Raw genomic sequence first — 25805 nt, forward strand, 5'->3', positions numbered from 1 at the left:
CTTTCTACTTCTGTGTGGAACGTACAAGCAAATATTATCAGGATTTAAGAACAAACCTTATTTTTTAACTGACAGAAAATGAATTTGTGTATTTCAAAAGCTTGGCACTTTACACAAGTCTACTGAGAAACTCATGTAGTAATTCAGTATGAAGGATAACAGGATAGAATTTGTATTTCAGGAATTCTGTTTACTTCTCTGTGCACTTTTAACTCTTGAGTCGATGAAGCTGTAGAGGAACAACAGTGAAAGTGCTGGTAAAGTAGCTGACATTAAGATGATTTCATTGTGAAAATAGGAATTTGGAGGGCATAGGAAGCTTTAATTGTGAACTTCAAGGATTCGTTTAATGAGTGACAGATAGGATAAGTTTGCAAGGAAGTGATCCATCATAGGTGTGTATGTATATGGTGTGTATATATGGGTGTATATATACATGTATAGATATAAAAATATGTATGACCCTTGTATTTTGGTATAATGAGGTTTAGTGTTATTTTCTGATTTCTTACTACATTTTTCAAGAATAAAACATAAACTTTGAGCAAATATTGGTTTGTACAGTAATTGAGCAAACCCAGGCAGTTCTGTGTTAAAGATGTGCATTAGCAATGTATACATAATAATAAGTCAATTAAAAACATTTTTCTTAATAGCATAGCAATCAAAAATTATGTTTAAAGTCTATTGCTGTCTTCAGTGTGAGGCTTGGATTTGAAAATGAATCTGTAGAGTGATCCTGGGTGGTTCTGAGCACTCTTGCACTCTGATTTCTATTTCTTTTCTCACATGTAGCAGTGGAAAAGGGATTAGGGATGCCTGGTACCATATAGAATAAATCCATGCAGCAATTATTACTTCTGAATAGAAATTATTATAGTTATGCTGTAATTTAAGTTTTCAAAATGAATTAGGAGTTCTTAGTGAAGAGAGAGCCTGTATAAATGGAAGATACTCCATTGATTTAACTTAGCAGACTTTTCAATGTACTACAGTTTGCAAACATTTAATAGGGTGTAATTCAAAATACTTTAACTAAATGGTCAGGGAAATATTGGTTAATAAGTTCACAACTGAATTTAATTGGATAATGGAGGATTATCTAACTATGGAATAAATATTAACATCGGCTACAATATATACACAGGGCAATGCTTATAACACCAGTAACAAAAGCATTACTTCTATTCTTTCCACAAATAATTTACTTAAAAGCCATTTTCTGGCTTAGTGAACTGCATAATTTCTTTTTTTTTTTCCTTTTTTTTAAAGCTACCATTTAAACTACTTGGCAGAGAGTAAAAGCTATGATATTGCCAAAAAGATATTGCCATTTTGCCAGATAAATATAACATTTCTTCACATAATTTAAGTGATTGTGAAGGTTTGGTGGGCTTCTTTTCTTTATGACAGTTGAGTGCTCTTCTAATATTTCAAAGTTTTGTTGCCATTTTATGATATCCTCAGTGTCTTTTTTTTATTTCTTAATAAAATAGTATATTCAAAAGATCAGTAGTGGGCATCTTTTCAAAATTTGGAATAAAAAGTAATTTCTGACAGAAAGCTAGCAGTAATTGTGTCTGGCCCCATTGAGTCTAATAACATTGCAGGAGCTATAGAAATGAAATTACTGATGAAATTCTGAAGTCAGAAATGGACACTTGCATTTTTTCAGTGGGACACATTTACATGTCTGCTGCTCTTTAGACTGTGATAGCAGAATGTCATAACAGAAAGCGATAATTTAAAATAGAATCTGTTGTGACTGTTTAAAGAAGATATCTGCTGGAAATAGCTGTATCAAGGGATTGTGGTGCCTCCATTTGAGGGTTATAAATGGAAAATTTGGAGTGGACTAGTTAAATAGAGAAAATGTTACGTAGGTAAGGTAGTTATTGAGGTAACCATGAAGAAGTTCCTTGATCTTACATAAGGGTTTAATTTTAAAGATACAGCTTGTATTCTCAAACAAAGTTGTCTTTATCATACTTTACCAGTGGAACTGCATCATGATTAATTTAAATAAAAATTAAATTTGATTCTTTCAAAAAAGTCATATTTGCTACTGCCATTGCCTCTTGATTTGTGAATAAGTGATTTTTAGATTGTGTATAGTCTAATGGTATGCTTGACTGATTCTGTTTGGAAAGAAGTCTGAACTGAAACCCTGTGTTTTAGTTTTGGTGATGTCTTATCCCAGTTTATCTGGATGGCTGAAGTACAGTAGTCCCATGTGTCTTACATGTGACAAAATAATAATTCAGAATGTTGTAATTAGTTGTGGTTTATATTTTGGAGGCTCTTTCGTATGTGATGAGGTAGTTGAAAATGAGAAGAATACTCAAGTGTTAAATATTTTATTCTGGACCTTGAGTATTGCCCTCAAGCCTGTAGCAGTTAACCTCAAACTGGATTAATTCAGCTGTTGTTGAGTTCACTTGTGGAAAAAATTGATGACCTTTACTAGGAAGGGAAAAGAGGTGGAGGATACCCAACTCTGCAAGGAATTATTTATAGGCATGCAGTTGTTAGCTGCTGATTAAAAAATAAAAAACCTCTAGACAGTTAATTTATTAAAATTTTATTCTTCATTATACATAAATTCATACTTATGACTACAAAAAAAGTACGGCAAAAAAGTATAAGATGAGAAATGTAGTGTAGTAATTAAAGCCTCTTACTGAGAGCAGTCTTTTTTGGATAAATGGAAAATCAAATTTTGCTAAATGCTGTTGTGGTATAAATTACTGAAACACTGTAACCTGAAAAAATACATTTCAAGTACTTGAAAGCGGAAGTGTATTACTCTTCATGTTGTTAATCCTGCAGTGCAGTAATTATAAATGTTTTGATACGGATTACGGCTAGCAAATATTCATTACATTATAAAGTTTACTCTTAGAGATACAAATGGTTTGTCTGGTTCAACTTTTATACAAATTGGAATTAAATTGCAAAATGGTTTTATTACAGTAACATGATAGATACATATTTCACTGTACATACATAAACAGAATAAATGATTCAGTTTTTGTTTGTACACTGAACACGTTTACATTGTTGCTTATTTCAGAGGAATAAATGTTTCCATCCCTCTTCTCTGCTAGAAGTAAAATTAAAGAATTGTAACTAATTCTGAATTTTCTCAATATTTTTACCTTGCAATTTCACTTTCATGTTTTTTTCTCTGTGGGTTTCTTGCTGTATTTTTCCCTCTTTCCTTCCCATTCTCTACAGTACAATGGAGTGGCTTTTCAGAATAAAGAAATGAAGCGGAATACACAAAAAAACTAGAAAAAAATTATTTTAATTCTTTCCTTCCTTATAGTGACCAGAGGCTACAAGTGACAGTAAGAGTTTAAAAGCATCTCCTTCCTTTGCTTTAGTTGATGGTCATAATCTTGTAAAGTACATAGAACTTCACTTTACAAGTGGTGAAATTAGAATAAAATCACAGAAGGATGTATGAGGGGATTCATGTGAAATGCAAAAGGGAACATTTAATATACACAGAAACACATTTTTTTTAAAGTGCAGAATCAGTAAGTTTACTGTAGTTTTAGTCTATGTCATCAGTGTCCAGGTTCTTTTTTTTTTTTTTTTTTAAATAACACATAATCCTTTGAACATTTTTTTTCTTCCACGTCTTTTCACCTACATTTCTTTTTTTGGGTCTTGATTACAACATTGAACCTAAAAAGGCTGAATTGACTCAAATGTATTGAGTTCCATAGTTTTGCTTTGAAAGCAATGAAAATCCCTGGTTAACTGGAATGTTTTTTGAAGTTAGATCTTGAATTGAAGGTAATGCGTGGGGAATGTCTGCCCCTTGGGCTCCTGCTTCTCCTTGTTCTGCTTTACTGTTGTCTGTCACACTGTTACATGACTGACCTGGGCAGTCCCCCTCTGACAGAGGCAAGTCAGTGCTTCAGATAACATGAGCCTTCCCAGAGGTTTTGTGTGTCAGGACAGAAGCCTTGAACTGGACATTGTATTAGTCTGTTTTATTCCTTGTGGGTATAATGAACTGAAAGAACCCACCCAAATTAGTCTAATAAAGCTTTTGATCCACTATAAATAAACTTTTTTGACTCCATGGGGATCTGAGGGCTTTTCAAAATGTGGGTTATTTTAGCGATTGTAAGGAAGACATTTGCAATGGAAGGTAATGGCAAGATACTTAAAACTAGTCCTGTGTTACTATTCTAAACCTAACAAGTCAGCAATGCTTTAAAATGTAACAAAGATATGACTAAATCACTGTGCTGTTTACTTGTGCCAGACTTGCTTTTGAAGTATAGTCTTCCAGCAAGCAATTAGTTCGTTTGCTTTTAGGTAGGACTGATGAAGTCATATCTGCAAAACAGTTCTGTTAATGAAAAAGCTTTTACAGACCTTTGTTTCCTCTGCAGTCTATCAAGAGGAAGAAAAGTGGAAAACCTATTCAGGTAATGGGATTGGTAGACTGACTAAATATGAGAAGCAAATCTTTTGGAAAAAGCTGCATTTGTTTCTTAAAATTGAACTGTGAGCATTGAATAATGCTCTTTGAGTCTCATTGCTAGTTTGCTTTGGTTTAAGTATTTGTGATGTCTTCCTGGTTAGGTAACACTGTTAGTGTGGGGTGTAATGGGAAATCACAGCTTTCCTTGTGTGGAGCTCATCAAGCTTAAAATACAAATTGCAGTATTTCTGGGGCAATCCTGCAAATAAACTTATAACACAGTGTGAAATCAAGCTTGAAGTCTCAATTAGTCTGTCACTTGCCATAGAATATTCTAGGCTTCTGGCATAAGCAGTTAACAATGATTACAGTTAAACCAATGATTTAAAATTTGTGACTCTGACTAACCTTTTGGTGGCAGCATCCTTTCCCCTCCAACATGGGTCGGTGTCTCTGTGTTTTATTGTGGGATACCCTGGGGCCCTGTTGCTATTTGTCTCTCTCCCCTCCGCCGCATTTCTTTTCCCTTTACCGCACTGTGGGTGGAATTCACTTGCCTTTGCTTAGGAAACTAGTACTGCTTTAAACACACTGGAGTATGGTGTCTGGCATCTAGCTGCCCCTTCAGAAGGTATGGCTCTCCCCTATGCCCTCTGTCAAATCTGCTACCCCTGTAGAAATCTCAGCTCCCTAAGGCATCCAGAGTAGCAGGAGATGTCTATATTTACACAAGTAAAGCCCAACCTTTTGTTACTCTTTCCCCCATTGCTTCCTCCCCCTTCCTCCCTTCCTTCTTTTCCCCCTTCCTCCCTTCCTTCTTTTCCCCCTTCCTCCCTTCCTTCTTTTCCCCCTTCCTCCCTTCCTTCTTTTCCCCCTTCCTCCCTTCCTTCTTTCCCCCTTCCTCCCTTCCTTCTTTCCCCCTTCCTCCCTTCCTTCTTTCCCCCCTTCCTCCCTTCCTTCTTTCCCCCCTTCCTCCCTTCCTTCTTTCCCCCTCCTGTTGTTGGAAACCCTATGTAGTCTGAAGCCTTTGTGTCCTTGACTGGAACCTGGATCCTTCCATTACAGAATGTTGATCTTGGGAGGTGACTTTCAAAATGACCAGCAAATAAGTTCCTTATACTTATACATAGTGATAGCCATATGACAATTACAGTTTACTGTGATTAACAGAAGGTGCTGTGTAAGTTGGAGTCCTAACTTAGATTGTGATAGAGTATTCTGTAGTCACTGCAGCATGAAATTGTACACAATTAAAAACAAGATGATGCAAACATTTTTGAGATTTTACAAGTGACCATGCTGAAAATCTGTTTCAGCTTGTTTGTGTGTATGGCACATTGAGTTTGTCTCAGATAATCTTGTTTAATGTGCTGGAATCCACAGACTATTCTGCTGTGTCTCTGACTAGCTTGGTGGCTGTGTGTTTTGTTGTGCCATACACCTTCTGTGTTTCAGGCAGTGAGATGTCACTGAGATGTGAGGAGGTGGAAAATAGCAATTTGTCATGAAAACCTCAGCTAATGGTGAGCTGTGCAAACAGCAGCAGAACCTTTAGCTTTTGTATGAACTATGAAGAAGTATCAACTTGCTCAAATTTTGATAAATGTACGCAGAGGAGTTACAATACGGGTTTTATTTAAATAACATACTATCGTGGCTGAAACCTGGTCAGCAACTAAGCACCACACAGCTGCTCGCTCACCCTCCCCGCCCCCACCTCCCACCCGGTGGAATGGGGGAGAGAATCAGAAAAAAGTAAAATCCATGGGTTGAGATGAAGACAGTTTAATTGGACAGCAGAGGAAGATAAAATAATAATAATAATAATGGTAAAAGAATGTACAAAACAAGTGATGCACAATGCAGTTGCTCACTGCCCACTGACCGATGCCCATCCCATCCCTGAGCAGCAGTCACTGCCCCCTGGCCAACTCCCCCCAGTTTCTATACCGAGCATGATGTCATATGGTATGGAATAGCCCTTTGGCCAGTCTGGGTCAGCTCTCCTGGCTGTGCCCCCTCCCAGCTTCTCGTGCACTTGGCAGAGCATGGGAACCTGGAAAGTCCTTGCCTAGTGTAAGCACTGCTTAGCAACAACTAAAACATCAGTGTGGTATCAACATTATTCTCATACTAAATCCAAAACACAGCACTATACCAGCTACTAGGAAGAAAATTAACTCTATCCCAGCCGAAGCCAGGACACATATTATGAAAGATGAAGGAGTACTTAAACTTATGAGCTATTCAGAAGTACACATTTAAAGCTGCTGCTTTAATGCTTAAAATATGAGATGCTAAGATGTTATTCGGAGACTTGGGTATTACAGACAATATGTAGTGTAACTTCCTACAGCTTTTTCTGTTGTACACTGTGCCTCAGTTTGCTTTTTAAAATTTTAATTCCTCCAGATATATTTGGGAGTTCCAAGGGAAAATAAATAACTTCAGCAATGCACCTAAACTGTTTAGATCTCCTGGATGTTTATCAGTTGTGCATTACATGCTTTCCAACGTTGGAGGTGCTATAAGTGGAGCCATGGCTCTGTTAGAGCATCAGACCTTGGGGGAACACAGAATAGGTCTCCAAATCCACAGGATTCTTGAATAACCTAGAGCAAGTTTCACAATCCAGGTCTTTATTCCCTCATCTGTAACATGAGATAATAATTCCCCACCTCAGAAGCATGTTGTTAGGTAAAAATGTTCATTTTGGGTGCATGGGTGTTACGGAAACAGGGCTTGTATAAAAATTAAGAATCGGGAAGCAGATGCATTCAGAGCATAGCCTGGAGCTTGCAGTGATGTCTGTGCTGGCAAACACTTCTGCATTGGTAGTGTCTTTGGGAACATTTGGAAATCTGCATGCAAAGGTCAGTAGGATGTTTTTAACTGGAAAATCGTACAGTTGTTCTACTTTTTGATAGGTTTAGCTATTGATGTCGCATCTTAGAACAACTTAAAAGTGCCACTTTCCTGCTCGATGACCAAAATCCAGTTAGGACAGAAAGGTGACTTCCATTATTAAGATGTTTTGAAGACAAACATTAAGTAAAATAATTAATATCATTCTAGCAAGAACATTCCATTATAGTGGCAAGTTCCAAAAACAGCTGAGTACAACAGGAAATCTTTAACAGGGAGGAAAATCTGATATTCTAGTGTTCTCATCTCATGTTTGGAATTTTTTTTTTTTGCCTTTGAAATGGTAAAAAACCCCACCCCACCCCTTATTTTAGACACTTGAAAACTCTTAGCAACTCTGCATTAGTGCTTGCTCAGTCAGTGAGCTCAAAATAGATTTGCTAGGGTGTTGCATGATCCACTATACTCATATTGAATAATTATAAGCTACCTTTGCTTTTCTTAAACAGCATGATGCCTCCTAAGGAGGTGTAGTATAAGATCACCATCTTCTAGAATAATGATCTTTACTTATCTGATGAGATAAGACTGAATGTAAGCATTTGCTTGTTGCTCTAATGTATCAGTCAGCAGACCTTCTGAAAACTAAGCAAAGAATTGAGATGTCTCCTTGTGGCTTAACTCTGGTGGGCAACTGAGCACCATGCAGCCGCTCGCTTACTCCCCCCTGGTTGGGATGGGGGAGAGAATTGGAAGAGTAAAAGTGAGAAAACTCGTGGGCTGAGATAAAGGCAGTTTAATAGGTAAAGCAAAAGCCGCACACGCAAGCAAAGCAAGGAATTCATTCACTCCTTCCCATGGGCAGGCAGGTGTTCATCCATCTCCAGGAAAGCAGGGCTCCATCACACGTAACGGTTACTTGGGAAGACAAACGCCATCACTCTGAACGTCCCCCCCTTCCTTCTTCGTCCCCAAGCTTTATCTGCTGAGCATGACGCCATATGGTCTGGAATATCCCTGTGGTCAGCTGGGGTCAGCTGTCCCGGCTGTGTCCCCTCCCAATTTCTTGTGCACCCCCAGCCTCCTTGCTGGTGGGGTGGGGTGAGAAGCAGAAAAGGCCTTGACTGTGTGTAGGCACTGCTCAGCAATAACCAAAATATCTCTGTGTTATCATCGCTGTTTTCATCACAAATCCAAAGCATAACACCCTGCAAGCTACTATGAAGAAATTTAACTCAATCCCAGTCAAAACCATATCTATAGCTCTGTACATACTTTCTGTGTTGCAACTAACCTATGGCCACCATTGAACAGCTATGTTGGGCTTTCTAGAGAAAAAGAATGGAGTAACTCTGTTACCTTGTCAGGATAGTCTGCAAGGCTTGATTTTTCTTGGGGGGGAAAAAAAGTTTAAAAAAAAATAAATTACAAAATGCAGAAGATCCATCCTAATGACTTCAACATCATTCTTCCCCACATGAGTAACAATCCAGCCTTCAGACCAGTCCTAGAACTCTTTTAATCAGCAATCTGCTGTAATGCTGCCATGAATGTGCATGTGTCTGCCTTTTCCAGTGCCCTACTTGTACCTTACCAGAAAAGGCATTTTATTGATACTTCATTGGTGCTCTGTTGAACTTATTGATCTGATTTTCTAAATTCAGAGAAACATAGCACCCTTTTATTTAGGGCCATCAAGCTTACTGAAAAGTTGTAAACAAGCATATTTTATTGATCACTTAGTGTAGGTGGCATAGTATTGCTGTGTGTTGCGATTTTCAGAAATCTGTGGTGTGTTGGATTTTTGGAGCCTTATGGTAGGCATCTGATAACAGAGAAGGAAGTGTTAACTCTACTCTGAAAGCAATGGGAATTAGAGATGTTGGTGAGATCTCATTAAGCTAAATCTTCTTTGCATGTTATATTTTAGAAGATCTTCGCAAGACCCAAGGCGAAGGAGGAGGAATGCCTGTTGCTTTTGATGAGACAAGGGTGATTACCAGAGCCCACTGAAGCACTTTAGATTTGAGATAGTCTTAAGAATGCTTTTTAGCAGTAGGCAAACAGTGGGGTGCTCTGCAGTATTTTGTGTTACTTTGAGAATATGCAGAACATTATAGCCAGGATATACAGCAGGTTGTGAATTGTTCTTTTGCATTGTATAAATTTGATTAAATCTTGCTGCTTGGAGCAGTTTATAGTGCTTGTTGTTAACCAAAGAAAATAAGATCCAGTTTTCATAAAATGAAACTCTGCCATTGAGAAATAAACAGTGTACATGTTTTAACAACAGAGAGGCCCCTTTGGCTACTCTGTAGGTCAGTGTTTGTGTACTCACAGCAACTCTCCTATTTTACCCACTGAGGTGAAGGAGAGGGAGATCTCTGAACGTGTGTCTGTTCTGTGAGATTAGTATTTCTACCTGGGCTCTATACAGAAGAAACCATCCATGCAGGTAGTGGATGTTGAGATGTTAACCTCTGGATATTTGACTGACATAGTGGAGAGTGCTTGGATTGAACTGAGAAGTGGCACAGTATTTTGGTGAACTTTCTCAGAATAAATGTATCTTCCATTCTTCTTACCCTCCAGTTCCTGGTCCTAATGTGCTGAGCGGTCAAGGATTGGCCTCCCCTTTTTGTTTTCTTTTGTTTTTTCTTAAAATTGTTCCTATTGCATGGTAAAAATGAAGCAGACCTTGAACCTGCAGGGATATATGCTGTTGCAGATACTTTTTTCCTGTTTGTTTTTTTAAAACCCTCTCATAGGTAAATATGTAGTCATTTTTCTCAAGACTTCTAACAGTATTATAACTTGTGGCAGTACATATGTTGTTTAGAAGGACACCAAAGCAGTGCCTAGAGATGGCTCTAGGCTGAAGTTCAAATATCATCGACCTCTTCATAACAAAACTATCTTACGGCAGGGGGGAGAAATAAGACCGTCATTCCCAGAAATGCGGTTAGACAGTGTAATGCTACCAGAATAAACCCTGACTAAACACTGAAAAGAGCTGTGCAAGTAGAGTTGTATTACACTGGTGCAGTGCATCAGTCCAAGCCCATCTCTTTTTCAGTAGCAGTTCCACAGTCGTTCCTGAATGCAATAGTCATGCAAGTGACTCGTTTAGCTTCCTATTTTGTTCTTTTTGATTTGTAAACAAATCAAACAAACAAACAAATGTAAACCAAAACACCCAATTTATTTTCAGCCTTATTTCTATAAAATTACATGGCTTGAATGCCCACTTACTTGATTGCTTGAAAGCTTTCATCTCTAGAGTTTAGCTGTTTAATTTGCGTGCTCTTGGGTGTTATTTTGTCTGAATTTGGAGTTCAGCTTTGAATGCACTGCATTATATTCGCATTGTTTTTATTTTACTATCTATATATATTTTATTTTGGGTGCATCAAAGGTTGCTGTCAAAATATGTATTATATTATAATTTTATTGCTTAAAGTATTCTTTCTATTTTCTGCTGGTTCCTGGCTGTGCATGCTCTTAAAATAAACCAGCTAGACCAAATAAAAATCCTTTTGTTCTTGTGTGTGTGTGTGTGCCATTTTGAGATAAGGTGTGGACTTAGATGGCAGAGACTAAAAAGAGGAGTTTTTGACTTTTGCGAGGTTTTGTTTTGAATGTGCTCTTTTTTTTGTTTACTTTCTGCTTACTTGCCAGCAGAACAATTACAATTATTCCACCCCCTTTTTTTTTCTTGACACTGGATAGCATAGGAATATAGAGCATGACAAGGACACTACCTCTGCTATGTTCAAATAAGCATCTTTTGTTCCTACAGAAATTTTAGAAGTCCTGCAGACTTCTGCCAGTCTGAAAAAATCCAGGACTTCTCACCTGGAGCTGTTGACAGCATGTAGTTTAGGGGTGGCTTTATTTGGTACCTCTCCTCTGAGGTTCCAAAGCAGACTTAATACAAGGGGAAGAATTCCCCAAAATACTGGTGTGTTAATGGGAACAATCCTCTGATTCATGAAATTAGTGAATAGCATAGTTAAAAAAAAAAAATTTAAAATCCCATCGTGTTGTAGGACTTTGATTTTGTTCTGATGTAAATGACTCAGCATTTAGCGAAGTATGCAGAAGTAGAAGGCTGCGTAATAGGGGATTTATGCCTTGCAGCATGGGGTTTTCATACAAATAGATGAGTCAGTTTCGGCAGCACAAAGTGACATTATATTATGGGTAAATGCATTGTTATTTTGGCAAAAGATGAATGCTATCAGTAAAATGTAACAACCTAAGAAAAAGCGGGGCCAGGTTCTTGGGTAGAATAGATAAATGCATATATATATTGAAGGGATGAGGGGGAAAAAAAGATAAATGCTTTTAACAGAGAGGGAAAACTGCTCTGAAAAGGAAAAAAGACTGTGTAAGCTTATTTCTTTAAAAAAAAAAAAACCAAAACCCAAAACCAACTCCCCCGCAAAAAAACCCCTTGTTTGCTTCTGTTTTAGAAAATCTAATGAGGCCCCTTAAGAACTATGGAATCGCATGGTGAGCATATGTTTTAATTTAAATCAAGCTTTTTTTAGAGATGTACTTGGTATTGTGCTGGAAAGCCTAAGTTTTTGCTTTGTTGTTTCAGCATGTCTATGGGTTTCTTGATAGAAGAGACTGCCCCGGTTGTGTGGAGAGGGCTCATGGTAATGTCAGCTGTTGAGAAATTGTTGAGACAGGTAAGGACTTAGGTACGTATTTGTGTTTCAAACTAATCGCTTATTTTAAAATGCATTTAACTGACACATGAGCATCCATGATGTTATTTCATATATTAGTGGTGAGCATTTTTGTATCTTGGTCGTCTTAAATTCTTAAGAATTTAATCTTAACTTCAGGTAAGAGGGAAAGTTGACACTTTTTGCATTTACCTATCCCCTTCAAATAGAACTGTTGTTCCATGCATTTGAGTGAATCACCCCAGTTTGCCTTCCTTCTCATTCCTTTTTATGTTTCTTTATGCAATTGTTTTTTAAAAAAAAAAGGCATTTTGAAGTTGCCTAAGGATTTGAATGTATAGGTATCTATGCATATCTACAGCTGTATTCCCTTATGTGCTTATTAATTCACCAGCACTAAGAATTCTTGGATGGCGTTTGACATATGACAGGTACATGAAAATCATTAGATACCATCTCTGTGTAATGCAGATAGATTGTTAGTTAATAAATTTCCTGGCATATGGAAGCAGGGTGGCTTTTTTATTTCTTGACAGATTATTATTTTTTTTTCCTCCCCTTGTTATTGTGAATAGATCTGTGAAGTTCTAATGAGACAAACAGATGAAAAAATGCATTAAGGTTGCATGTTTAGACTTTGAAGTGACCCAGGTTGTTCACAGCTGACATCCATTCCAGTGACTTAATGTATACAGCTTGGAGGTCACTAGGTTTCTGCATATCTTCTGTAAATGCCTCCAACTCTTGTGCTCCTTTAATGACTGAAAAGAATATTCCTGCTGCCCCCCCCTCCAGCCTTTTTCCATTTGTACTGAATTCTCATCTAACACAGACTTTAGAATAGTGGCAATCCTTGCCCTAGTCAGAAAAGCTGTGTGTCTGCCAAAATTTCAGGAAGAACATCTTTGTCTAGATTTGGCCTTTAAAAATAAGGGGTATCCATGCCAATAGCTGTGGAAGGCTGTTCTGACCTCTTTGTGTGTTGCATTGCGTTGGCCAGGCTCACGAAGACTAGAGCCTAAAACCTCGAAGGTAGAGCTAAAGTTAGCACCTGCTGTATTGGCATACTCCACCGTGGGAGACTGAAGACTGGCAGGCACTCCAGTGCTGTTACTTCAATCAGTAGTATCCCCAGATGGGAAGCATGTGCCAGCATCTTTGTGGAGGGTATGGATGATGCCGTGTAATGAGCTCGTTGCTCCCTAGCAACCAACGAAGCAGTTACATGCTGGCCGATCGTGCTGTAGGAACGAGACAGAGTCCATTAGTGCTCGGGGCATCGGTGATTTCTCTGACGGTGGAACTGGAATTCTGAAAGAGGAAGGCTTTACGGCTGAATTTCTTCTCCCCAGAAGCATTTTGCTTCTGCATGAAGACCAGGGTAGTCTTAAATCTGTGCTGTAAAAAGTTCTGTGCCTCTCCTCCTTCAAAGAAGCTCACAGATCACAGGGAGAACCAGCAGGTTCCACCTCCTATACAGGTGGTTTTTAGAAAATGACTAATAAATTTTCTGGACTAACACAAACTATTTTGGTTTTAAAAACTGTAATCTCCCTTCTGACATAGTTACTAGTCAGTCTCAAGAAGGAGTTAACTATAGAACCAATAGTGTTATAGCTGTGGACACCTGAAGAAGAGAGGACCACAGCATGCGATGATGTTTTTCAAGATACTGTCATTCCATTTTATATTAGAAATAGTTTTGTGATCTGTTGGGGGCTTTGAAATTTTTCCTTGTTTTCTCTTTATCTGTTCTGGTTGGTCTTAGCTATTAGCCTTTGTTTGACAGGATAAAGTTGCTTGAAAGAGTAAAATACTTCTGCTTGTATTTAACTTTCTAAAACCATGTTCTTAAGAAATAGCTGCTCTACCTCTATAGCTACATATAAACCATTTAAATTAGCTCCCTAATCTAGATTTATAGTATAATGTAAGTGTAAGGAGCTTGTGTGCATTCAGACAAGCTGATAAAATATTAAGTTCTTAAAATAGTTAAGTCAGCCAGATAGAAAACACAGAGGTTCCCAGACTTTTGCATTAAAAACACTGCTGGTATTTTATAATGGTGTTTATTGTTAGGTGGTGGAGGGTTTTTTTTGTTTGTTTTAAGAGCATCAAGACTATGCTTTCACTCTGTAAATAACTTTGGACGCTTGTTTGGTTTTTTCCATATGAACAAATCTGTTTTCCAGAGTTTATCATGCTTCAGATGCTCCAATAAAGCATTGAAGGGCTTAGTTTCCAAATTCATTAACTTATTAACTCATAATTGGTCTGTGCCTGTAATGAGTATTTTAATACTTCTGTTGCACTTACAACTTACTTAAATTTCTGGAATTCTTCCTTTGGAAAATACATTTGTTAAATATATACATTTTGTGCTTTCTTATAGACCTACTGCATGTAACCTCACTCTTTGTGTATATTTGTTCTTCTCTGGTTTTACTTCTTTGGTGGATGAATGGCTTTTCAGCACAATCCAGAGTCCAACCTCATTTTTCTCTCTTTTCACTTCTACTTGTGTATGGCCAGGATGTACATTGCTTTTCAGATGAAACACCACTTTTTAAATCCAGGCTCTCCTTTTGCCAAATGTCTAGTCTGAGAAGCTACCTTTGTTCTTGTGTGTTGTATGGTGTCAGACTGGTAGATAACAGGCAATAATATTGAAGACCAAAATTAGTGCTTGGTGTTTCTCTGGTAATCTCTATCTCACGAGCAAGGATGGTTTTCTGGAACACATCATTTTCCTTAAACAGAGTTTGAAGGAAGTGTCCCGTATAATACAAAATAGAGTTAACAGTTTAGTATACTATATTACATACATTACATATATATTGATGTATGTGTATCAGATCAATATATAAATGAAAATATATAGGATACTGATTCTATAATGTATCCTACTTTTATTAAAGTATCGCTCAATAGAAAAGAAGGAGAGGGATGAAGGTAAGTTATTGAAAGAACAAGAAATACATAAGGAAACGATTTTTCACTTGTAGCAAAAGTGAATTACAAACAGTAGGGGAACACTTGATTCAATATAAACATATTCATAACTCTTTCAGTTAAATTTTTCTCTAGTTTACATGCCTTGAAATTATCTGAAGTTTTGTTGTGGCTGAGAAGTGACTTCTTCATTCACGTAATTAGATGTATTGTAGGCCCGTTTACACTGCAGGGTGATCTTTTTCTCTCATCTTGGTTTTAATTCTTCCCATTTCCCTGCCACAGTTACCTTCATGTAAAAAATCATTCACCTCTGTTAACACTTCCTTTGAATCTTGCCTGTAGGTGAGATAGAAGAGAGGTTTTTTTGTTTACTTGAGTTTTTTAAAATATTGTTCTTTTCTCTGACGATATTGTTAAAGCCAAGGTAAGGAAGTTTTGATAGTTTTCCAGTGTCATCTGTAGCACTAGGCTTTTCCTATTCAATTTTCACTTAACATACATTTCAGAAGCTGCCTGCTCTTTTGTATAGTCCCTTTCAGCACTTGTTCCTTTACTCTGTGTGTGTCTTGACTTAGTGCTATGGTACTTTGTTCAGATTGAACAAGCTACCCCAAAATGCATCATCTTATTATATTTATTGTGGGAGTGACTTCTGATTAACCTTTAGGGTAAGTAGCGTAAAGATACGAATTTTTTTGAGAGTTACCTAAAGCCTGTACTTTAACAGTAACGTGTCTGAAAAGCTCTGTTGAAATAAGTGTGAACTATACAGCTAAGAACCTTAGGAATATAAAGACTATTTAAAAAAAAAAAAAGGCAAGTGAAACTTGTTCGCTGGTTTAAACTGCTTTTGCAACAAGGATTTTAAATGGTCATCACCACTGTCCCATACAGTCTGTACGCTAAGTTTTCTAGCACGATTCTCATTTCTGTCTGAGGGCACCTTGACAGTTCAGTGGCAAAGGAGCAATTAGAAGGGTGCAGGTCCAATCCTGAACTGATCCAGGAGCAGCATGACTGGCTGCTGTACGTCCTGGAGTATATTGTGGCAATTGTTCTGCCAAAAGGTTGGAGGAGAGGAAGTGGCACTGCGTTGGCTGCCAGTTTAATAGCTGCTATAGTCATAGGCGCAATACACATGGAGGGTGTTTCTTGTTTAGGCAGTAATCAGTAAAACTTTTAATTCGAAGGATAGTAAGTATTGGTTTCTCTGATCTTCACTCTCTATCTTATTCTACATGTGTTATCAAGTTGAAATACCAACAGAGAAGGAAAAAAACTGACTATGCAGTGGACATGATAGCTTTTCCATTAAAAAAAAACAAAAAATGGGACTACAGGTAAAATACAAGTGCATATTTCAGCATGTAGTGTTCTTGTATCTTTGTCATATCAATAAAGTTGTATCACTATCAGAAGCAAGCATTACCTACACAACATGGATTATAGATGTCAGCAATTCTGTTAAGTGCAAACAGTCCCCTTGGAACTAGCCCAAAAATCTGCTCTCTTTTCAAGGCAGGGGTCTCTGGTTGATTAACATCCTTAACAGGATTTCTTACCCTGACATGACATTTTAACCTATGTTTTTGCGGGCTAGTCAGATCTTACATGGCAAGATGCTTGTATTTCTTCCTTATCATGCTCTTCTAGAGTATCAGGAGCATTTTGTGCATTGGCAGTATCCTTGGTATAGTATGGCTATAAAGTAGAGCCTCAGTGCTGTTAAGTGTATTGTGAGCTCTAAAGGTTCCTTAGATGTACCTGATAAGGATGAGCACATTTTCCCAGAAAGACAATGAGGTTTTTCCTGGACTGGCTCGATTCAAATGAGTCCCTAAAATACTCTTCTTATTATCTAATTGTAATTCCTCCATGTCTTTCTTGCTGCTTCTTTTAGTACCACTTTAGTGCCTCTATTTTATAAAAGGTATGTATTGAAAGAAAATTAAAACAAAGTTTCACTGGGAAAGTTATAAATGGAAAGGAAAGAATACAGGGAAGCAAATTATATACAACTTCCAATGCAGAGCAGTTGCACGTGAGCAAAAGGAAATAGGGCCCTGCACTCTGAAGCATGGACAGGCTTTATCCCCTGCAGATTCATGTTGAAAACCATAAATTCAGCAGAAGAATGATCAAAATTATTTTATTAGCTCAACCCAAAGCTGAATAGGGCTGTAGTCTGAAGATCCAGTCTTGTCCTTTAAAAAAACCCCTTCTAACTCAGTTTATGCATTTATTACAATTGTACGTAATTTTGAAAGTTTGGCTAGAGATGGAGATTTTGTGTGCTACTTTCCTTCTGAAGTTGTCCTCTACTAGGAGAACAACTGCTTCGAAACCAGCACTTGCCAGAGGTAATGGTGGTAGTATTTATATAGTCAAGTGTGTATGTGTGAATATATGTACTCAGACCTTTTTTTGTAGCATAATTCTCTGATGCTTAGTTATCATACATAAGTAGTTGTAGAGTATTATATGTTATTGGGAATAGGGAAGATACAGACAGATGGATAAATTATCTTTGAAATACTGAGCAGACTGTGGGTTGTGAGGTCTGGGATATTTCAAGAGCCTCCATGAAAAAGCTGCCATAAAAGCAACAGTGGAGTGAATGGAACAGTAAAAAATTGTGTTTAAAGATTTGGGATCAGAGTAACTTGGAAACAGTAGTAGTATTTAATTCTTGGAGAGCAAAGACTATGGAGGCTATATTGTTGTGGGCTTTTGATCATTGCCTAAAGTGGCCCATCTCTATAGAGAAATTATAGGTGTTCAATACTATTTTTGTTTGACATATTAGTTAGTAAATTATTATGTGCAGTTGCTACTGTTTGAGAAGTGTATATGTAGTTATTGGTATTCTCCTTTCCACCATTTAAATCGGAGAGGTTGCATATGTGGATTTGGGGACAATTTTTCTTTAAATGTGGTTTATTTTAGGTATACGTTAATGCTGCACTTGGGAAGACAAGAAAAATAGATAAGGTATTGAGAGCAAATGTATTTATGCATTTATACCTGGTAAAATAGCTACCACCCTGCCATTGACTGTTTTACTTTGCATGTTCTATGCAGCAAAATGTTCTGTATATGGTGTCTGTAGACATCAGTCCGATCTCATTTATCATGTGTGTTTTTAACATGCTTTGTTAAATTTCATAAATTCTTCAGCACATAAATTTTCAGTTTTGTACTGTGTTGTTTGCCTGCGTGCATAAATACATTTCTTAGAAACAGAACAATGGAGAAACTAGGGGAAACCATTCCAAATTAGAAGGAATGATGTCTATTTGATTTGGAAGCAATACATGACAAGAACATTGTCAGTAAGGTAGTTGGGTACTACATGCTGAGCCGTTCTGCCTGATTGATTAGCATGGTTTACTAAGAGTTGTCCTTTGGCTTCTGTTTATGTCCACATACTGTCTTTTGCCTTACATTTTGGGGACCATGGAAGTTTCATTCTGTGTTTATACAGTGTTCAGCACTGTAGTGAGTTTCTTGAGAGATGCACAGAAATACAGAGACTAGTATTTACAACTTCCAAGTAAGTCTAAACTTCTTCCTTTGATACTTTTCATATTTATGAAATAAATCTATTATACATTTTTTTTCTATTGAGCACAATATATTTTGTGTTTCAGGTTTCCAAAGTATATGTGTGTGTGTCAATGATATAAAATCTCTTAAGAATGCCTAAGATCAAGATAAACTTATCACTGGCATTCACCACAACTGATATTCATCAGAACCTAAATGTCTTTTGCAGATATAGGCACAATTGCTTAACTTGTGATGGTACATGCTACCTTGCATATATATTCTCCAGCAAAGAGCCATCAAGGTGATGAGGGGGATGAAGCATGTAATATGTGAAAGGACACTGAGAGAACTGGGGTTTTTTTGGTTTTGAGAAGGTTAAAGGGAGCTATGAACTGCTGTCTTCAACTACCTAATGGGTATGTACAGAGAAGATGAAGGTAGATGCTTCCTGGATGTGCACAGTGATAGCACAAGAGGTAATGAATGCAAGTTGCACTATATAATAAGAAATGTGAGGGGATGGGGGTGGGGTGGGGGTGTGTGTTTGGTTTTTTTACGGTGAAAGCAATCACACATCAGAACGGGTTGCCTGGAGAGATTCTAGAATCGCTCTTCTGGAAGATATTCAGAACTCAGCTGAGCAAGACTGTGAGTAACCTGCTCTAAGTTGATCCTGCTTTAAGCAGCAAGGTGGACCAGACAGATAACCTTCTGAGGTCCCTTCAAACCTAAGTCGTTCTGTGAATCTGGGATTAGTTCTAAAATTGGCATTCTACCACCTATTTGACTATCGGTATATAACTCCATTAAAGCCTACAGCTCAAAAAGGAGAAAATGGTTCTGCCTTTCACAGAGATCACTGGTTAGAGCACTCAGTCAAAACCTTAACTGAAATGCAGTTCTTAATCACGAAGCTAAACAGTTATGCTAGCTCATCTCTCTTGCTTAAGTGAATATACAATTAAGTCTTGCAATCAAATGAGCAACTTTCAACACAATGACTGAGAGCATCCTTTCCTCAGTAGCATTTCCAGTCATTTGGCCAGTCTCTTTAGACTTTAGAGGTGCTGATCAGATCCCTGTAGGCAGAGACATAAAAATCGAACCCAAATAAGCCTTATCTCTTGAATGAGCATCCTTAATATGAACTATGAAATTAAAAAAAAAAGAGAACTATATATATTTTTTTCCTGTCATACTTCTTGTTTTGACAGCAGTACCTTGATCTAGGAGAGGTTTAAAAACAAGGATTCTAGGCTTGTGTGCGTTTATGTGCTCTCAGGCATCTTAGAATTGAGTAGCAATGCCATAAAGAAGGTTGTGCTGGAGACTTACAGCAATTTTTTGCTTTAGCTTAGTAGTTCACTGCCTAGGAAGCATACCTTTATGAAACTCAGTCTAAGGTATCTGGCCCTCTGTAGTGCATGGAGAACCATAGGTTGAAAAGTTTGGTTTTTTGGTTTGCCTTTTTTTTTTTTTTTAAACTTGCTATCAGTGTCGGCCTTGAGTATTTTACAGTCTAAATTGGAGAAAGAAAAATTCAAAGATGGCAGCAAAAGACATCTTAAAATAAGAAGTTACACGTGTAGAATAAATATTTTATGGCCAAATTTTTTAGAAGAAAGCTTGAAGAAAGACAAGCAGGAATGAGTTCAGGAATAGCCTCTGGAGACATGGATTTCAAGGCTAGCATGTTTTTAAGTGTTTGCTAAACAGGAATACTGGTGGTACTTACTTACATGAAAAATTTCAAAATACGGACTACAGTAGATACCTAATGCCACTCTTCTGTTCTTTTCCACTAATAAAGGAGTAAAGTTCCAATTTTGCTGGGTTTCATCACTTACATGGTAAATGTCATTGAGGGATTGCTCAAAGATAAAATTATTATTAGTGTGGGCAAAAAACTGTCTCTGATCCGTATAAAATTAGTGAGACAGTATATTGGTCGATGAGAGGGAGCAGCAAAATGGGATTTAGCAGAGAATGACACATATTGGGTCAGGAGGAAGAGGACAATAACAAGTTGATGGCTCTGATTTTTTTGCAGCTATGTTTTGAATGAATTGAAAGGATCCCCAGAATAGTAATAGTGAGTCAATGATGAAAATTATTCTTATTGTAAATGTAAAGAGCAAGTGAAGAAAAAGCACTCAGTGAAGCCAGAAGATTTCTTTTTTTGAGTGTGGATTTTATTTTTAAGACTTTTTGGTTTAGGAGGGGCACTCTATCAAGAGATTACCATTAAAGGCATTTAACTTGAATTATGGCAGTAAATTTTCAAGACCGGAAAAGAGCGAGATGCTACAATGGGAAATTGTAGCAAAGGTGGTCAGAAACATGAATAGCTGTTAGTATTTTTTTTAAAAAAACTTTTATCATCTTTTTGCCTTTTAATACACATTTAAGAGTCTATGCACACTTGTCTGTTGATCAACAGGGTAGGTGTACCTAAAGTGTATATGCTAAATGCAGATTAATATTGTTTCCCTCTTTCTATATTTTGTGTTTTGGCAACATCTTCCATTTGAGAATTTTTGCTAATTTCAAAATTGACTTGTGTTTTACAATATTCATGTATTTATCCAGTCTGCAAGTAATTGATGAGTTGAGGCAGATAGTCTGTAGCGGGATATTTACAGTTTACATTTCATAGAGGTAAACAAAGCTGTGCTTGTATTATAAACTACAAAGATGTGTTTATACTTTGCAGTACATAATTCTAAAATACAGTAGTCTCACCAGGTGTCACCACAGTGAAAAATTTGCCAGCATTTCAGCAATTAAAAAGTATTTCTTCTGTTTTCAGTTCTCTTAGCCTGAGGTGGGCATAGAGATTGTTAGTTCATGCTAAAGTCTCCTACTTTACAGTTTGGAAAAAAAAAAAGAAAGTTGAGACATCACTGCTCTTCAGAACAGTAAAGAGCAGTTGCACTTTAGGGAGTTGGGATCCTTTCCTATTTTTATTTTTGTGATCCAAAGTACGAAAATTAAAAGATCCAGACATTTCATCCCTACACATAAGATCATTGATATTATGTATTTGTTCTGTTTAGAAAGGTCAAGATCTGCTCTAGAGATATTTTGAAAAGGGGAACAACACTCAACAATAAATAGTGGCCAAACTTCGCAGTGCTAAGACTGCACTTTGATATGCTACTAAGACTGCATCTGCAGCTGGCAGACAGTAAACAATAACTCTGAATGCTTGTGAGATTCCCCTCCCCCCCCCCCTTAAATCTTTAATAAGCTTTCATTTACAGCAAGGAAGGTTAATTGGCATCCCTCATTTTATCGCTGAAATTAAGGAAACTATTTCAAGGGCAAGATAAGCAGATGACCCACTCATACCTTATAAAAGGATTTGTTTTAAAAAATGCTTATACTGATTTTTGGTTACATTTATTTTGCTAAGACTAAAGGATAAATAAACTAATTTCTTCTCATCCAGAGCCTGCTGAAATAAATGGAAATCTTGACACTAATTTCTACAACATGCTTTAGTTGTAATGTCGATGTTTAGAAAAGCCTGTTACAGGAATTTGCATAATCATCACTAATTTGCTCAAATGCTGATAGTCACCTTGAAAGGTCCCGTCTGTCCAGAGAGAGCTGCCTTAACCAGTCCCAATCAGTATGTACATATTTAAGGGAAATTATTGTACTTCCTGGAGATCAGAAGCTAAACATGGATTCAGGGACGTACTGCAGCTGAAAACACAGCAGGCTCCTCCTTTCCACCCCTCTGCCCCCCAGGTTAACTCCCTATGGAGTTAGAGTATTCCTGCCATCATCCAAGTGCAATATATCCCTTTGACTTGCGTGCCCCATATGTTTTGGGACGGGTATGATTGAACGTATATGGGCTTGATTCTTTCTTTTTGTTTCCGGCTGAAGCTACAAAACCAGTTCTGTTGCCTTTCTTCTCTTAATGAAGGAAGCAGGATCTATATGGATCCCTGTAGCTTTATTGGCTTGTGTTAGCAGCTGATATGAAAAGGGATTATAGTCTCAACAAGGAATTGACAATCACAGAAAGAAGTGTTAGGAAAGCCAGAAGAAAACAAAAATATTAGCCAACAACTTACTGCTGAACTGGAAGCGTTTGCAGTAAATGTATTTTAACTGTCTTTGAGGATTAAAAAAAAAAAAGCCTAGCAACATAGTGAGAATGTATTTACAGCAAACATTTCTTGGCCTGGTTCCTCAGCTGTCATGGTTATGACTGTGCAGCTACTGCTGCTGTGGGAACAGGCTATGAGAGTATTTTCTTTGCTCTGCTTCCAGTAGTCTCATCTCTCACGCAGATTACACAGGTATGCATGTGTCTGCCCTCCTTTGCATAAAACAAAACAAATGCAAAACATGCAACAGTTTTGCTGGGTTTGTTGACTAGACAGGAAGAAATGGTAGAGAGCTCATGGTGTCTCAAAATGGCTGTGCTGGAGCTAGAACTGATTTTTTTTTCCTTGCATTTTTCTTTTTTTTCCTTTTTTTTTTCTTTTTTTTCCCTTGAGCTTTTAAATAAAACTGTTTTGAGGTTTAAGGTTGTTTCTCTGCAATGAAGTTCAGAACTTTGTGCCTAAATGGCATCCAGCTTCATTCATGGAAATAGGTGGCGATTTAAGCATGTTCCTAAGTGTTTGCTAAACAGAAATAGCAGTGGTAGAGGAACTAGGGAAAGAGAAGGCACTATTTGTTTTCTTTTCTAAATGAAGCTTGCATTATTTATGTGAGACTTTTCAAAAACTAGTAGACACCTAATGCCACTCTTCTACTTTCTCTATTTTCCACTAATAAAGGAGTGTCTTCTTTCTTTCTTGCTGCTGTAGGCTAGATGCAAAAAGGGACATGGGTATTGCTGTGCTGAACATTGCAGTGCCTCAGAAGTAGGTGCCCTGTCTGCAGGAATGGAAAGTTAAACCAAAGCCTAGGCTGGAGCCACTGCATACCTGGAATGTTGGGAATACATTGCTTGTTGTTCCCAGTGGTACTGAGGTTACTTTCCCCTCCTGGGTTTACCTTCATACTCTTTGGCAGTGCCTTAGCAGAATAGGTGCAGTATCTTAGAGTACTGAAGTTTAGAGCTTGGTGTGGAATAAGTGGAAATTAATGGTATAAGTCAAAGTTGGTAGGTTCACCGGCTGCAAATGAACAATACTGAAGATGTTGAGCAAGAAGGCTATTAGGAAAAGCCTATGGGATATGTCTCACTTTCTATCTCTGTCCTGGATTTCAGCACCTAATTGTAGCCTGTATAGGACAGCTCTGTGGAGCTCAGATTTAGAGCCAAAATCTAGTATTTTCTGTTAGGTGCCAAGACCTTTCTTTCGGTTTAACTTGACAGGCTTATTCGCTGTTCATAATAACAGCCTGGGAAGTTTCTATAACCGTTCAGGCAGGACATGGGAGCTGCAAGTTCAGTTACTTTCTCAGTTTAGCATTTAAGCCTGTATTTCCTGCTGGCCAGAAGAGTGCCCTGAAATCACATACAGCAGTCAACCTTCTGCTCTACAGCCAGGGATGCAAGATTCCAGGGGCCAGGACTAGACGTGGGAAGGGGGAGCATGACCAGTGCTATGCAGGAAATTCAGGCAATCTGAAGTTTCAGCTTTCCCGGTTAATACCTCAGCTACTGGCCTTCTATATAGGGTCCTGGTTGCTTCGATGGCTTTTACATTCTTGATTGTGCAGTGTTCCAGGTAAATGCCACCTGCCTGAGAAAATGAAACTCACATCTTCCAGTTCATGGATAGGTTCTCTCATATGTCTAATTATGATATTAAACAGCTGCAATTATAACAGCAGAACCACAGGCTTTGTTTTGGTTTGTTTTTAATGGCCACAAGTGCTCAGCTTTGTGTTGCGTTCAGTGTTATCACTGACAGGTGCATTTAGAGCATGCCTGCTAGATTGGGCCTGTAAGGCTTGCTCCTTTCTCACAAACGTGTGTGTAATTAATGGATCCCAAATGGGCTTCTGGTTGAAACTTGGTGCTCAGTGGAGATTTTGGTATTTCCCTTCCTGAGGAGTCAAGATCTTTCGGAGAATTTTTAGGGTCGCTTCTGAATGCATAGGTGGAGCTCACCAAAGCTGCTTTTTTGGGCTTTTTATTTTTCCATTTTTCAGCATTTCTTTTTCATCTTTTTGATCAAAACAAAAGTGAAACTTCCCCACCCCTAAACATCGATACATTGTTTAGCATTACACACTAATTTTACTTAGTAAATAAACTATGAATATAACTGTATAAACAGCTTTTAAAAATTAATATTGAAGTAATATATGTTAAACTGATTGCACAGAGTTGTTTTTTTTAATAATCTGTCTGGCATTCTGACCATTGGAAGCTGACAGACTGATCCTTCGCTCACACCATCCTCCCATATCTCTTGCTCCCAGAAGATAACTGCAGATATCCAAGAATAGCAGCAGTTTTTGTACCAGTATTCTTTGTAGAAAGTGATTATTTCTCACATACCAAGTGATTGACACAAATGTAAAGTAATTGTGCTTAAGGTACCAGAGATTAGTGTCTGTTCCCCCCCCCGCTCCTTCCTAACAAAGAAAAACCCCCACTTTTCTGTACTGTTTATGAAGCTGCAATAGATGTTTCTCCTCTTACAGTGTTTTGCTCCATCAACAGTATCTTTTAAAAGAAGGAGTATGTTCTCCCAGCAGAATGATGCCTTTGGAATACAGCTCTTTTATTATGCAACTAAAGTGGGTGCCCATTTTAAGTACTTTTTCTGCTAGATGTAAACAGTTTTTTCTGTATAAAAAACATAAAGTAAGAATTAGAGCTAAATAAAAATCTAGGAAGCAAATGAAAATATGAAGACTGTCCCTTGCTTGGCAGTAATCACTGAATGTCCCTGAAATTCATGGTATCAGCACCTTCAGCAAATTATTTTAATTAGGTTTAGAATACAAGTAACACTTTTACTTTATTGTTGCAGATTCATAACTGAGGGCACTGGTAAATGCAAAAACATGGTTCTGTGGGCACAGAAATTATTTTGGCGATCTATATGTGATGCCTTCACAGATTATCTGTTGTCTCATTCATAGTAAATGCATAGTAAATTACTGCTCTATGAATAAGACCTTCAGCACATCTTGAAATTGTGGGAATGTTATGTGTGGAACTGCAAAATGTGTACAATTTTAAAATTGTATTTACTTTTACATCTTGTCTGTGTCTTTAATGCAGTTTCTGTGTTGCACTCTTTATAAGGACAGCCTATATGCAGTTGTTCTTGCTCCTTTCTGACCTAAAGCCAGTTCTTTTAACA

General features: G+C 37.6%; 1 protein-coding gene across 13 annotated transcripts in view; it reads left to right on the top strand.

Moving 5' to 3' along the window:
• The window catches only part of NUBPL (NUBP iron-sulfur cluster assembly factor, mitochondrial), a 122034-nt gene that overhangs the window by 50952 nt on the left and 45277 nt on the right, over nucleotides 1-25805 (top strand). For 11 of the 13 annotated variants that reach the window (XM_072864073.1, XM_072864076.1, XM_072864075.1 and 8 more), the window contains 2 exons: nucleotides 11785-11824; nucleotides 11916-12006. In XM_072864073.1, coding sequence (XP_072720174.1) covers nucleotides 11785-11824; nucleotides 11916-12006 — 131 coding nt within the window. Of the gene's footprint in view, nucleotides 1-4360; nucleotides 4449-11784; nucleotides 11825-11915; nucleotides 12007-25805 lie in introns of those variants that run through there. The other 2 variants (XM_072864071.1, XM_072864083.1) reach the window with 2 other exon arrangements.

Source organism: Ciconia boyciana, chromosome 6, assembly GCF_034638445.1.
Source record: "Ciconia boyciana chromosome 6, ASM3463844v1, whole genome shotgun sequence".
In the NCBI taxonomy this organism is placed as follows: Eukaryota; Metazoa; Chordata; class Aves; order Ciconiiformes; family Ciconiidae; genus Ciconia; species Ciconia boyciana.